The sequence below is a fragment of the Capsella rubella genome, unplaced genomic scaffold, assembly GCF_000375325.1.
Source record: "Capsella rubella cultivar Monte Gargano unplaced genomic scaffold, Caprub1_0 scaffold_1, whole genome shotgun sequence".
Lineage (NCBI taxonomy): Eukaryota > Viridiplantae > Streptophyta > Magnoliopsida > Brassicales > Brassicaceae > Capsella > Capsella rubella.
In genome coordinates, this window is record NW_006238923.1 from 17,740,012 (window position 1) to 17,753,502 (window position 13,491).

Sequence of the window (13,491 nt, forward strand, 5' to 3'; positions counted from 1 at the left end):
AATCAGTGTGTACTTTTTTTTGTTCATGAGTTCAAAATATGTTAAGTTGGATAGGGAATTTTTGTTTTTAAAAGCCAAAAAAAAAAAATAGTGGATGCGGAATAATATGGGTTAGAAAAGTTTTGGATGTAATACAAAGTTAGAAAAAGATTCAACTGTTTCTAGTTGGATTTAAAGTTGATAAAAGTTGAGAAATAACTGATGGAATCTATTTGAAAATTAAAGAAAATTACATTAAACTAGTTTTGTGTTGTGTAATAAATTATATAAACTGAAGTGAACTGTGCTAAGAGAATATTTGAGGGAAGGAAGGAAGATATGTTTTAAACGAAAGGGAAGGCCAAAGTGTCGGAGCTGACGATAACATCTCCGAAGGGAATCCAATGAAAGGACTCGTGCGGCTTTTTTCATCATTTTCTCTTTTTCTTTTTCTTTTTTTTCTTCTTCTCCCACACTTCCTTTTAAGAGCAAATTAATAATAATCATAATTTTTAACAAATGTATAAGACTTATATATATAGAGAGTAGGTAAGAAGACGACACAACAGCTATGGTATTATCTATGCAATTTGGTCCAAGAAAAACATTATTAGAATCATTTGTTTTGCTATCCTTTAATATTTATTTTTCGAATTATTGATTATAAAATCTACAGGATTCAATAATGTGGATAAATCATAACACAACGTACGAATCTCAATGATTGAAATTAGACAAAAAACTTACACCTCTCCTTGCATTATTTATTCTTTTTCTACGTCAATGAATAGGTCACTTGCGAAATGCATGTACAAACATAGATTGGAGAATCTTCACTAGTACCAAAATAATATCATTATAATGTTTTTTCCATTTTACAATATTTATTATGTCATCCTTTTGAAAATAATTCGATTTATACTATATACTATATAAAACATTTTGAACGTGTAACTTTGTAACATATATGTTGTTTTATTATTTCATTATAGTTCACTCTTTTGTTTTATTATTTCATTATAGTTTACTCTTTTGTGTTCTATCAATTAGGCCTTCATACACAAAACCCTTTAGTCCTATTTAAAACATCAAATAATGCTAACCTTTACACAACAAAATACTTTCCACAAACTAAAGTAAAAAACTTCAAACATTTTTAACTGCGTATTTGGGATAGAGTTTACACTCCTAAAATAAGTCGCAAGTTCCAAGTGCTATGTACGTAGGCTCATATAGCTAAAGGTGGCCTAATTTCAAATTAATCTTAAAGGTGGCCTATTATAATTCTCATGTCATAAAGTAATTAAGGTTAACCTACCTATGTATAGGTGGTGTATATAATATAAACTCGCACGTGTGGTTCAGGATATCACACACACACACACACACTTGCAAACAAGAAATCGAATTAGGTAAAGTGGAGAAAAATAAAAACACATTGGAATGAGGATTTGATTTTACGTCCATCAATTTCTTTTGGTTTTTCTCCTTTTTTGTCTTTGTATTATTTAATTATATATACGTCCTCCCAAAATCAACTTTAACTAAATACCAAAACCATCATTTAAAAACTATCAAATAAAGTAAAATATCTCATAATACTTACTTGATAATACTATAAAGCTAATCGTACGTTTCATGTTAAAAGCTGCTGATTAACAACTTTTGAAGAATCCAAGGTTCCGTTATCGTTCACAACCAAACACACACTCTGGGCTTTAATAGACCTATTAAGGCCCAATAAAGATTACTTTCTCTAAAAAAAATACAAATTAGAAAATAAGTGACCCAAAATTACGAAACTAATCCCCTTACAAACAAACTCGCACTATGGGCTTTAATAAGACCCATTAAGGCCCAATAGAGAAAGATATATAAATAAAAAAACAAGTGGCCAAAAAATAACGAAACCAATCAGTTCTATCCATCTCCGTCGTCGTTAACCAATGTCTTCGATCGTGGAGCACGTCGTCCTCTTCAAGCTCAAGGACGGTGACGACGTTGACTCAAACAAGATCACCTCCATGGTCAACGGAATCAACGAACTTATCAATCTCGACCAGGTGCTTCACCTCGCCTGCGGTTCAATCCACCGCCTTAGCTCCACTTCTGCTTCCGCCTCCGCCTTTACTCACGTACTTCATAGCCGTTACAGATCTAAAGAAGATCTCGACGCATACGCAATACATCCCGATCACGTCCGCGTCGTCAAGGAATCGGAATCGATCCGTGAAGATATCTTGGCCGTTGATTGGATTGTCGATCAAATCCCCGGAACCCTTGCTCCGCCTCCTGGTTCAATTGCTAGAATCACGCTTGTTAAGGTGAAAGAGAATGTAACAGAAGAGACGAAATCGGAGATTATGGAAGTGATTAAGGAGAAATCTAAAGGTGTTGATCAGATCACAGCTGGAGAAAACTTTTCTCCGGGTAGAGCTAAAGGTTTCTCAATTGGATCGATTTCGTATTTTAAGGATTTGGGAGAGATCGAGGCTATGGATGCTCAGAAGATGATGGAAAGTGATAAGATTCGTAATTATATTGATGATACTATCGTTGTTGAATTCGTGGTGGTGAAGCATCTTCGCACAAGCCTTTAAAGAACCTGAAAAAAGCTCCGATTAACACAGTTACAGTCGTCGCCGCCGTATGTATTGAAATGTCACATATTGGGCTTTTACTTGAATCCCATTACTGGCCCATATTATTTGTTTAATAAATCATAATTAAATGTTAATGTTTCTCGTTAAAATTGTGACGTTCCAACACTGTTTGGAATCTCTTAAACGTCGTCGTTTGGTATTATAAAAAAGAACCCCTAAAACCCTTTTGTTTGGAATCTCCTCCCGACACTTTCGTCTTCAAACTCCAAACTTTGCAATAAGAAAATATCTATCTGAATTAGTGAATTATCTTGATTTTAGCAGAAACAGAGAGAATTCAAAAGTAGAGAATCATGGTGGCAGCGAAAGGAATTAATCGGAAAAGCGAAGGAGCATTGGATGATGAGAATCTGGTGTTTGAAACGACCAAAGGGATTAAAGCAATCAAAGATTTCGATGACATGGGGATGAACGATAAAGTGCTTAGAGGCGTATACGACTACGGTTACAAGAAACCATCTGAGATTCAGCAGAGAGCTTTGGTGCCTATTCTCAAAGGAAGAGATGTTATAGCACAGGCTCAGTCTGGTACTGGTAAAACCTCCATGATTGCTATCTCCGTCTGTCAAATCGTCAACCCTTCTTCCAGAAAGTACGTCTCTTTCTTACTCCCTCCCCTATGATTGGAAACTAATTCAAACCCTTTTTCATATTTTCAATTTAGGTCACACATTTTGCTTACTTTTAGGCTGCAAGATCTGTTTTTTACGCTTTACTAATCAACTTGGTGTTACATGGTTGATGATTTTTTGCTTTGTAATTAGGATGAGTAAGGCTTACTTTTTACTAATTAACTTGGTCTTTTCCTGCTTCAAGGGTTCAAGTATTGGTGTTGTCTCCATCAAGAGAGCTGGCTTCACAAACTGAGAAGACTATACTGGCTATTGGGGCGCATACTAATATTCAGGCGCATGCCTGCATAGGTGGTAAGAGCATCGGAGAAGACATCAAGAAGCTCGAGCGTGGTGTCCATGCTGTGTCTGGGACACCTGGTCGAGTCTATGATATGATAAAGAGAGGAAGTTTACAGACTAAATCTGTTAAACTTTTGGTTCTGGATGAATCAGATGAAATGCTGAGTAAAGGTTTGAAAGACCAGATTTATGACGTTTACAGATCTCTTCCACATGATGTTCAGGTTTCAATCTCAACTGTATGAATATTAGTAGTTGAGTAACTCCAGTTTCTGATATAAGATGAATCTAATCAAGTTGGTTTATAGGTTTGCTTGATTTCTGCTACTCTTCCTCAAGAGATTTTGGAGATGACAGAAAAGTTTATGACAGATCCTGTGAGGATTCTTGTCAAACCTGATGAATTGACTCTGGAAGTGAGTTTTTTTTTCTTCCATAAATATGTTTTTAAGTTTTAGTTTCATCATAAAAAAGCATATATTACAACTTTTAGTTTTCAGGGAATCAAACAATACTATATTGATGTTGATAAAGAAGAGTGGAAGTTTGATACTCTTTGCGATCTTTATGGAAGGCTTGTTATTAATCAAGCTATTATCTTCTGCAACACAAGACAAAAGGTAAAATACAGTTCCTTATGTTTTTAAGCTTTGGTCCACATATCTTTTGTTGATAATCTTAAAGTTTTGATCTGCAATTTTTATATATATAAAAGGTGAATTGGCTTACTGAGAAGATGAGGAGTAGCAATTTCGTAGTCTCATCAATGCATGGAGACAAACGTCAAAAAGAGAGAGATGAAATTATGAACCAGTTTAGGTCATTTAAAAGCCGCGTTTTAATCGCATCAGATGTATGGGCACGAGGGATCGATGTTCAGACTGTATGATATCTCTCTCTTTCTCTGTCTTTGAACTATTAGTGTCACCAAAAACCTTTCATGCTGACATTGATAATTTCTATTTACCAGGTTTCTCATGTCATCAATTATGATATACCCAACAACCCGGAACTTTACATTCATCGTATTGGACGAGCTGGTCGTTTTGGCCGTGAAGGTGTGGCCATTAACTTTGTAAAATCTTCAGACAAGAAGGATCTTAAGGATATTGAGCGGCATTACGGTACTAAAATCCGCGAGATGCCAGCTGATCTTGTCTAAAAGATTTCGTTCCTTGAAGCTGAGGTTGAAGAATCAGTTTTAAAAGAAGTTTTGTTCTTCAACCATTTTTGTTATGAACCCCATTGGTTTAGATTTAGCCTTAGAAGCTCTTTTAAGACAATGTGCATGTAAAATGTATACTTCACTCCGTTCCTTTAGCAACCAAAACAATATCATTGTAGCTATTTATGTATTTGAAAGCAACAATTATATGTTTGGCTTAAGGCTTATATAGAGGTCTACTAATATTTGTTCTTATTAGAAAATGGTGATGGTTTGGTTTGGTAAAATATGCTATCAGAATTACAGAAATTTTGGTTTGGGTTTAATCCGGTTCAAGTAATTGACGGTAACGGTAACGGTAACGTCAATTCACGGTAGAGATATATAGACGGCCACGCCGTCACCGTACACGCCATTTTCCACGTCGTAGAAAGCTTCTCTTTCGCCGTCCGTTTTGCGATTTGTTTTCCGACGAATCCTAATTTCGTAAGCTAAGGGAAACGAAGACGAAGATCATGAAAGGGATTACGAGGCTTCTCAATTCTCTTTCGCGACAAACAGCTTCTGTAACTTGTTCTCCTCTTCTGATATCGCATCGTCCTCTGTTTATATTGGCGGCGGCGACTCACTTGCCGGCGAGTTTATTAGATTCCAGAACGACTAATGCTTCTCCCAATTCTTCGAGATCTTCTTCGTTTCCTCTGAATTGGATTGGTATTGTAACCTCTGCATTTGTAATTCATTGTCATCTTTGCCTCATAATGCGTTTATTTGATGATTGTTTTAGCTTTTACTGAGATTTGTGATTTTGGTATATCAACAATGTTAAAAAGAGTAATCTTTGTCTCCTGATTCTTAAAATGAAGTGACTTTGAAATCTTATCTTATGGCTTGAGATTGATGTTATGGGCAGGGCAAAGGAGGACAATGTTTATCCAAACACAATCAACACCAAACCCTTCTTCTCTCATGTTTAATCCTGGTAAACCAGTTATGGAGATTGGAAGTGCTGATTTCCCTAATTCTCGTTCTGCTATGGGTTCACCTTTGGCCAAAGACATTTTCGCCATTGATGGTATTCTTGGCCTTTTGCTACGAAAAAACATACATTTGTTTGTTGTTCTTCATATGATCAGTGATTAAGATTCTTTCTTTTATGATGCAGGTGTAGTTCGAGTTTTCTTTGGGTCAGATTTTGTTACTGTAACAAAGTCAGATGATGTAACATGGGATGTTCTCAAGCCTGAGATCTTTGCAGCTGTAATGGACTTTTACTCATCTGGTCAGCCTTTGTTTCTCGACTCACAAGCTACAGCTGCCAAGGATACCGCTATTCACGAGGTAGACTTTTGTTGTTCTTCTAGATTTTAGTAGATAACACTTTAAAATGACAAATGCGAAAATTGTTTCTAACACATTGGCAAATCTGTTATAGGATGACTCGGAAACTGTGGCGATGATCAAGGAACTCTTGGAGACGCGTATCCGACCATCAGTTCAAGATGATGGAGGGGACATCGAGTATTGTGGATTTGATACGTGAGTTTTTTCCATGATTTTAAGAAAATGTTTAAGAAGATCAGCTTCTTTATCCTTATCAAATGTATATGTTTTGATCAGGGAAACTGGTATAGTTAAGCTTAGAATGCAAGGAGCTTGTAGCGGTTGTCCAAGTTCATCTGTCACTTTGAAATCAGGAATCGAGAATATGCTGATGCATTATGTATCTGAGGTAAAGCTCATAAGGAGAGGTCCTACCATTCATCGTTTCTGTTATATGTCTTCTGGTCTTCAGCATGATCTTGTTATAGTCTCTTCTTTTGTTTTTAAATCATCAAGATGATTTACCAAAGCGTTTGTGCAAAACACAGGTCAAAGGCGTTGAGCAAGAATTTGATGGTGAAGAGGAGGGAACGTCGTCTGGCCCGTTGGAGTAGAGTCGCAGAAATGTATCAGAACGAAACTTGAGATTTGTTGTTGCTCTTCAATATACAGAAGAAGAAGAATAAACCAGAGGTACATTAGGCTTGTCTTTACCTAAACCTGGCAGCCTCAGAAAACTATAGAGACTACTGAGAAATCATGGGGTCGCCTAATATAACCCAACAATTGATTTTATTTCTTAATGTATTATCATTTTTATGGGGCTCCTCTTACTCTGCGTTCAATTGTAGTCGGAAGGGTAAAGATTTGTTGCCTAATCTTAAGTAAAAGTTTCTGCTGATTGAAGTTATTAAAGGGTTGTGATCGCCATCAGCAGATGATTCAAAAGGGTTTTTATAGATTTGATCGAAACTATGATCATTACAAACCACACTGAGAAAAGTTTAACTGGCATAAATACATAGGTATATGAAGTGTCGCTGGCTAAATAGAGAACTTAGTTACGGCATATCCTGGCCGTAGGCATAGTGACACAGACAGGAGCATACTTCTTCTTGGCAGCCTCTGTTCCTCTCTTTGGCTCATCATCCGCCATTGCCACCTTAGCTAAGGAACATACAGCCGCAGCTGCAGCAGTAAACACCAGATCCCTCCTCATCTTCATACCCTGTTCTTGCTCCTTGTTCTCCAAGCTAGTTGTGTTGTCGCTCATGGAGGCTTTGACCACTGTGAGGCTTCTTCTGTTGTTGCCTGAGATGTTTACCGGAAGCTTTGAGACGGTCGGGAGAAATGGAGATGTAATGGTCATTGACGCCATTGCAAATTGGTAAGTTAGTTTCACACGTGTGCTCTTCTTTATCTCTCTCTCTCTGTTTATCTGATGGGTTGGTGGTGAGTGTGTTTAAAAAGTTGGGGGTGTGGGAACACAAAAGGAATTGATATTGAGGGATGGTTATGATCCATTTCCTTATCCAAAACATGAAGTTAAAGCAAATGAGTTGTTGCCACGTGTCATTTTGATATCCTCTTGTTGCATTACATTTGCAAACACATTATTACATGATGAACTTTGTGGTCGTACATCTAGACTATAGAGTAAGCAGCTTTCCAAAGAGAATGCTAGAAGCTTTTATTTAGGAAGTGTCCAGAAGAATTATTAGGTCCCATTCTTGGTTTGTCAAATAAAAATCTTGACTTTTTTTCTAACAAAGACAAATTTCTCAGAAAAGAAGAAAAAGGTTAACAGCCCAATAATTCACTTAACACCAATAAGGATGAGAGTAGTCCACGAGCTTTTTCTGGCCCAAACAGAAACTCGTAAAATTAAATTAGGAGCTGCTATTGTTCCATTTTTCAAAGTAATATACTAAAAAAAAAAAAAAAATCTAGTTAGAATTTGTCTCATCTGGTGAAAGAACTCACATAAGGGTTTGAACTCAATTTGTATCACATGGAGCAATGACAATTTCGCAAAATATCCGACCTTTCGCAATTCGGATTTGGTGTTTCTTCTTCGAACATTTGCTAATTGTTTCATTTTGTTTCTCTCCTATTAGTAGGTCTTTTAGTCGTACTATAAAGGATACATATATACAGATGTGGAGTTTACTTGACTTATTGGATAAAAGCACTATCATTCAACTGTGAAATCGGCTAGCAACACACAAATTCATATAATAGCCATGTCACTTTTACAAACCTATCTTGGTAACAACATATATACTACATATTCATTTGTTTCCAATGGAATTGTTTTTGAAGTTTCTAACAAAAAAATAATAATAACTAAAAAACTTTTTTGGTGCAATAGGAAAAATCAGTTTTAATAATATTTTGAGATTGTTGATATTTAATGAGTTCGAAAAAGCATACACCATATTTGAAAACAAAAAAAAAAAACTATAAAGATTTTACGAAATTTGAGTTATTTTGAATCTTGAATAACAAATTCATATTTGAATAGACTCCAAAAAAAAAAACATGACTCGAGTAAAAACAACCACTAGTCGTTGACAAAATATAAAAGAAAAAAACACCAACTAGTGACTATGTATTTATTAATGGATATCGTAAAAAGGAGAACAAAGATTATCTAATCCAATGAAGGTTCTTTTGTAATGGCAGAGTTGTAATTAAAAAGGAAAGAGGAAGCAGCGGTTTCATCACGAACTTTGACACACACACACACACTTAACACAACACAGCTTTTATTTGAAATTGGCTCCACTTCACGAGGCTTCTCTCTCTCTCTCTCTCTCTCTCTCTCTCTCTCTCTCTCTTTCTCTCTCGCCGTAGGCTTTACTCGAGAACCAGACCCAAGGATCTCATTATATATACACATCAATTGCACACATTTGGAGTAAAAAGCCAAAATAACACCATTTTTAAATAACCAGTCTTTGATGTATGAATTCTCCAATGTTGTCTCTTTTCTTCTCTGTTTTCGAGTGATTCTATTTTTCGCAACGGTAACAAAGGCTTCTCTCTTTGTTTTTTCAAAATCCGACAGCGAAAAGATCAGAGCTTTCTCTCCTTCTTCTTCTGACAATAACTATCAGACAGAGACAGAGACAAAGAACAAAGACAAAAACAAAAGACGGAGACTTTCGCTTCTTCTTTTGTTTTAAAAGTCGGCGGTGGATAGAAATGGAGAGAAGAAACGAATCGATGACGATAAGGAGATCGAAGTGGCAGTACCCACAAATGGGTTCTCCGACGCCGAGGATTCTTCAGTTGCCACGTAGGCACAGCGTTCGACGGAATGCAGCAAAGGGCTTGAAGACGACACCTTCTTCTTGTTCTTCCTCTCAGAATAATGATCGGAGAGTGAAACTGGAGGTTCTGTTTCATCAAGAGAGGACTTTTGACAGAGGGGACTCTGTTGTGATGTTGAATGATAATAATGGCGGTGAGAAGAAGGAGGAGGAGGAGGAAGAAGGAAGGAGAAGAGGGAAAGTTGCAGACGAGAGAGAGATTGGTGGGTTGTCTTCTTCTACTCCGGTTTATGAAGTTGATGAAGCTAAGTGGAGGTTTCAGGCGGAGATGTTGAGATCAGAGTGTAATTTGTTAAGGATAGAAAAAGAGATTGCTTTGAAGAAGATGGAGAGGAGGAAGAAGCGGATGGAGCGGACGCTGAGATCTGCTGTTCTTACTCTTCTCTCTGTAAGTCATATCTCATTTCGTTTAGTTTGTATTGTGTTTTGTGAGTAGTGTTTCTGACTTTTGAAGCTGTTCTATGCTGATTTAGGGGAGACAGAGAATCTCAGAAGGGACGAAAGAGAGCAAGGCTTTGGAAGATGAGATAAGCTATTTGGTTGAGAAACTGAATGAGTTAAAGTCTCCAAAAGTTAAGGACGTGGAAGCTAGAAACTGCAGACATAATTTTGATAAGAAGGCTTCTGTTTTAAGAAGAGAGCTAAAGAGGTTCGATGAAGGAGTTTCCGAAGAGGTTTGTGTCAAAGGGATTCAGAAAATGGCAGAAGCTAGCTTCTCGGTCCATTCTGATCAAAGCGTTCATAGGAACAACAATATTGGACATGTGAGTGTAACAATTTATTTTAAATGGGCTAAGTCTATTAAGCATGGTTTTGATTTTGATGCTTTTGCTATAGATAGATACATTGAGTAGTAAAATGGAGGCCTTGTCAAAAGGAGTTTTGCTGGAAAGAATGGAGAAAGAATATGGATCCAATTGCATTGATCGTCAAGATGCATCTGTACAAGACATGTATAATAAGGTATATTTGTGAAATCAAATTTTCTACTCTGTATATGAGCGAAAATGAAGTTTGTGAAGATGAATTATTAAGTTTTTTTTGCAGGCAATTAAAGCACATGAAGAAAAGAAAGACTGCTCTAGACACTGTAAAGCAGTTATGAGGAAGATTGCAGATGAAGTAAGAGCTGAAGCAGAGCAATGGTCACAAATGCAAGAGATGTTGAATCAAGTGAGAAAAGAAATGGAGGAACTTCAATCTTGTCGCGATTTCTGGCAAAACCGCGCTCTCGAATCAGATTCAAAGATACAAAATCTAAATTCCTCGGTAAGATAGAAAGAAATTACACAACTTAGATTACTTCTCAAATATAGCATAACTCGGTCGCTTAACAAACGTCGAAATCCTTGGTTGTAGGTTGAAGGATGGCGAAGAAAGGCGTCATCTTCAGAGGCAAAGTTGAAAAACCTGCAAGCAGAGGTTTGCGGATTACAAGAACAGATCAAGAGACTGAGGAAGGAAGATAAGTCTGAACCAGAGAAGAGCAAAATGCCATCAGAGTCAGAGAAGAGGGTACTGATTTGTCGGTTAAAAGAAAACCGACATAGCAACAATGGAGATTGGTCTAAGCACAGTGAAGGAAGAACAACAAAACCGTCTTGCTCAAGACCACCTTTAAGGGAAGTTAAGAACAATTCAGTCACAGTCACATCAAGGCATAGAAACTCCAATGTCATGAAAATGTAGCTTTTTATATCTTATAAAAATATCGGATTTTTCGGGTTTTACTTCCTCTGGTTAATAAAATTTTACGAATTGATTTCAAGTATTGATTTTTAAGTTTATGAATAAAACATACGGACAAGATTAGTCCCGAGTAAAACTCTAACGAACTCTCCCAAAAATGGCGCGCTTTGAAGCCCCAAAAAACAAAACAGGAAAAATAAAAAGGCAGAAACGCTAAGAATAACTCAAAACTTTTGAAGAATTCAAAACACAGAGAAATAATTTTGAGAAGATCTGATCTGATCTGAAAGAAAAATGAGCAGCGAAGAAGAGAAGACAGAGTGTGTGAAAGAAGAGAAGACAGTTTGTGTGACAGGAGCTTCAGGTTACATTGCCTCATGGATCGTTAAGCTTCTCCTTCTTCGGGGATACACCGTTAAAGCCTCTGTTCGCGATCCAAGTCCGTGTCTTTTCTCTATTCAAATCTCTTCCAAATTTATATATTGAAACCCGAAACAACTGATCTAATACAGTTTCTCTTAGGTTTAGATAAAAGGCTCATGTTTAAGTTTTTTTTTTTTTTTGGTAATGAATATAAAGAGCTGTTATAGATCTTGAAAATTTTGGATGATTCAAGATTCACAGATTCGTTTTCTCTGTATATTATGGTTCAATGGAACAGATGATCCAAGGAAAACAGAGCATTTGCTTGCATTGGAAGGCGCAGAGGAAAGGCTTAAATTATTCAAAGCAAACTTGTTAGAAGAAGGCTCTTTCGATTCAGCAATCGATGGTTGCGAAGGTGTTTTCCACACCGCATCGCCCTTCTATCACGACGTCAAGGACCCTCAGGTCTCCTTCTCTCATTTGGTGCATTCTCTTGTAATTGAATTTTCCAGTTTTTTAAAATTGATTTGTGTTTGGTTTTCGCAGGCTGAGTTACTTGATCCGGCAGTGAAAGGAACGATCAATGTTCTAAGCTCTTGTCTGAAGACTTCCTCTGTTAAGAGAGTCGTCTTAACTTCATCTATAGCAGCTGTTGCTTTCAATGGAATGCCTCGAACACCCGAAACCATAGTTGACGAATCTTGGTTCGCAGACCCTGAATATTGCAGAGCCTCCAAGGTAAATCAATATGAATTTCTGGTACCGTGATGTTGAAGTTATTACTCTGTTATTGCTGAATCACTATCTTTCTTTTTCCTTCTCAAAAGCTATGGTATGTACTTTCAAAGACATTAGCTGAAAACGCAGCTTGGAAATTCGCGGAAGAGAACGATTTACAGCTGGTTTCGATAAACCCAGCTATGGTGATTGGTCCTCTTTTACAACCAACCCTAAACACTAGTGCTGCTGCAGTACTAAGCTTGATCAAAGGTAAAGAAAAAAACAGAAGCATCGGTTTGATTCAGTAAACTTCAGACACTTGCTAGCTTGAACATTGGTTTTACATTTTTCAGGAGCACAAACGTTTCCTAATGCGACATTCGGGTGGGTTAACGTTAAAGATGTAGCGAACGCTCACATTCAAGCGTTCGAGAATCCAACTGCCAATGGAAGATACTGTTTAGTAGAGAGAGTTGCTCATTACTCTGAAGTTGTTAACATTTTGCAAGATCTTTACCCTGATTTTCTACTCCCTGAGAAGTAAGTGTTTCTTTTTTAATATCAGAAACAGAGCAAAACAGAGTTTCTTCTAATAGAAACTGTTAGCTCAAAGACAAGATCTTTGACAAAGAACCAATTGAAATTTGTTGTAGGTGTGCGGATGAAAAGATTTATATACCAACATATAAAGTATCTAAAGAGAAAGCAGAGTCTCTTGGGGTTGAGTTTGTGCCATTGGAGGTTAGCATCAAAGAGACCGTAGAGAGTTTGAGAGACAAAGGCTTCATCAGATTCTAAAGTTTCATCCTTCTCACCAAAAAAATTGGAACCAGAAACAGAACCAGACTTGGATATGTATATTTCTGAGTCCCATGTTTGATGTTTCTTTATTTTTGTCTGTGTTTATTTTTCCTTAAATCAAATTTGGAGTGTGTTGCCTACTTGCCTAAGATATTGTGAACATATTTTCATCATTTTGGACTGATGGAATTAAACTATTTTCTCATTGGAATTTGTATTTGCATGAAAATTCCTTTTTGAAGTGGTCACAATATAATATAGCCAATAGTCAAATTTATTACCTTTATCTTTTGCTTTTAGTTTTAGCAAAAATTATTAGGTCTACATAGATATCTATCATTTGTTTTTAGTAGTAGTTGACATTTTTCAGACATGTACCACTCACTGTATTTTTTGTTGTTGCCAATAATTCAATCAAATGGATATTTACACATGTTAGTATACTTTTTAGATAGAGCATTTTTATAACCTTTTTGTTAATCCAAATACTATACATTAAATTTCAAAAAAGACATATAACTTATTTAGATATATAC

General features: G+C 36.5%; 6 protein-coding genes across 6 annotated transcripts; 5 read left to right on the top strand and 1 right to left on the bottom strand.

Annotated features, from left to right (window-relative positions):
• Positions 1-1,734: 1,734 nt before the first annotated feature.
• LOC111832477 (stress-response A/B barrel domain-containing protein DABB1) lies at positions 1,735-2,766 on the top strand. The gene has a single exon (XM_023788912.1). It carries the CDS (start codon positions 1,926-1,928, stop codon positions 2,577-2,579), a length of 654 nt encoding a protein of 217 aa, XP_023644680.1. The 5' UTR covers positions 1,735-1,925; the 3' UTR covers positions 2,580-2,766.
• Positions 2,767-2,844: 78 nt separating this feature from the next.
• Positions 2,845-4,950, top strand: LOC17899803 (DEAD-box ATP-dependent RNA helicase 34). The gene is made up of 6 exons (XM_006307642.2): positions 2,845-3,234; positions 3,459-3,780; positions 3,865-3,972; positions 4,057-4,176; positions 4,272-4,439; positions 4,527-4,950. Exons 1-6 carry the CDS (start codon positions 2,936-2,938, stop codon positions 4,716-4,718), a joined length of 1,209 nt encoding a protein of 402 aa, XP_006307704.1. The 5' UTR covers positions 2,845-2,935; the 3' UTR covers positions 4,719-4,950.
• Positions 4,951-5,130: 180 nt separating this feature from the next.
• On the top strand, positions 5,131-6,873 carry LOC17897730 (nifU-like protein 5, mitochondrial). Its single transcript, XM_006304073.2, has 6 exons — positions 5,131-5,435; positions 5,635-5,796; positions 5,887-6,062; positions 6,157-6,260; positions 6,342-6,453; positions 6,593-6,873. The coding sequence occupies exons 1-6, from the start codon at positions 5,237-5,239 to the stop codon at positions 6,656-6,658; spliced, it is 819 nt and encodes a 272-aa protein (XP_006304135.2). The 5' UTR covers positions 5,131-5,236; the 3' UTR covers positions 6,659-6,873.
• A 109-nt stretch (positions 6,874-6,982) lies between these two features.
• LOC17898920 (photosystem II 5 kDa protein, chloroplastic) lies at positions 6,983-7,522 on the bottom strand. Its single transcript, XM_006304725.2, has one exon. It carries the CDS (start codon positions 7,420-7,422, stop codon positions 7,102-7,104), a length of 321 nt encoding a protein of 106 aa, XP_006304787.1. The 5' UTR covers positions 7,423-7,522; the 3' UTR covers positions 6,983-7,101.
• Positions 7,523-8,926: 1,404 nt separating this feature from the next.
• Positions 8,927-11,147, top strand: LOC17900132 (protein NETWORKED 1D). Its single transcript, XM_006307273.2, has 5 exons — positions 8,927-9,767; positions 9,853-10,143; positions 10,217-10,342; positions 10,427-10,648; positions 10,739-11,147. The coding sequence occupies exons 1-5, from the start codon at positions 9,252-9,254 to the stop codon at positions 11,066-11,068; spliced, it is 1,485 nt and encodes a 494-aa protein (XP_006307335.1). The 5' UTR covers positions 8,927-9,251; the 3' UTR covers positions 11,069-11,147.
• Positions 11,148-11,355: 208 nt separating this feature from the next.
• On the top strand, positions 11,356-12,959 carry LOC17898740 (cinnamoyl-CoA reductase 1). The gene is made up of 6 exons (XM_006306151.2): positions 11,356-11,507; positions 11,730-11,899; positions 11,981-12,172; positions 12,262-12,424; positions 12,508-12,694; positions 12,808-12,959. Exons 1-6 carry the CDS (start codon positions 11,363-11,365, stop codon positions 12,950-12,952), a joined length of 1,002 nt encoding a protein of 333 aa, XP_006306213.1. The 5' UTR covers positions 11,356-11,362; the 3' UTR covers positions 12,953-12,959.
• The last annotated feature ends 532 nt before the right edge of the window (positions 12,960-13,491 follow it).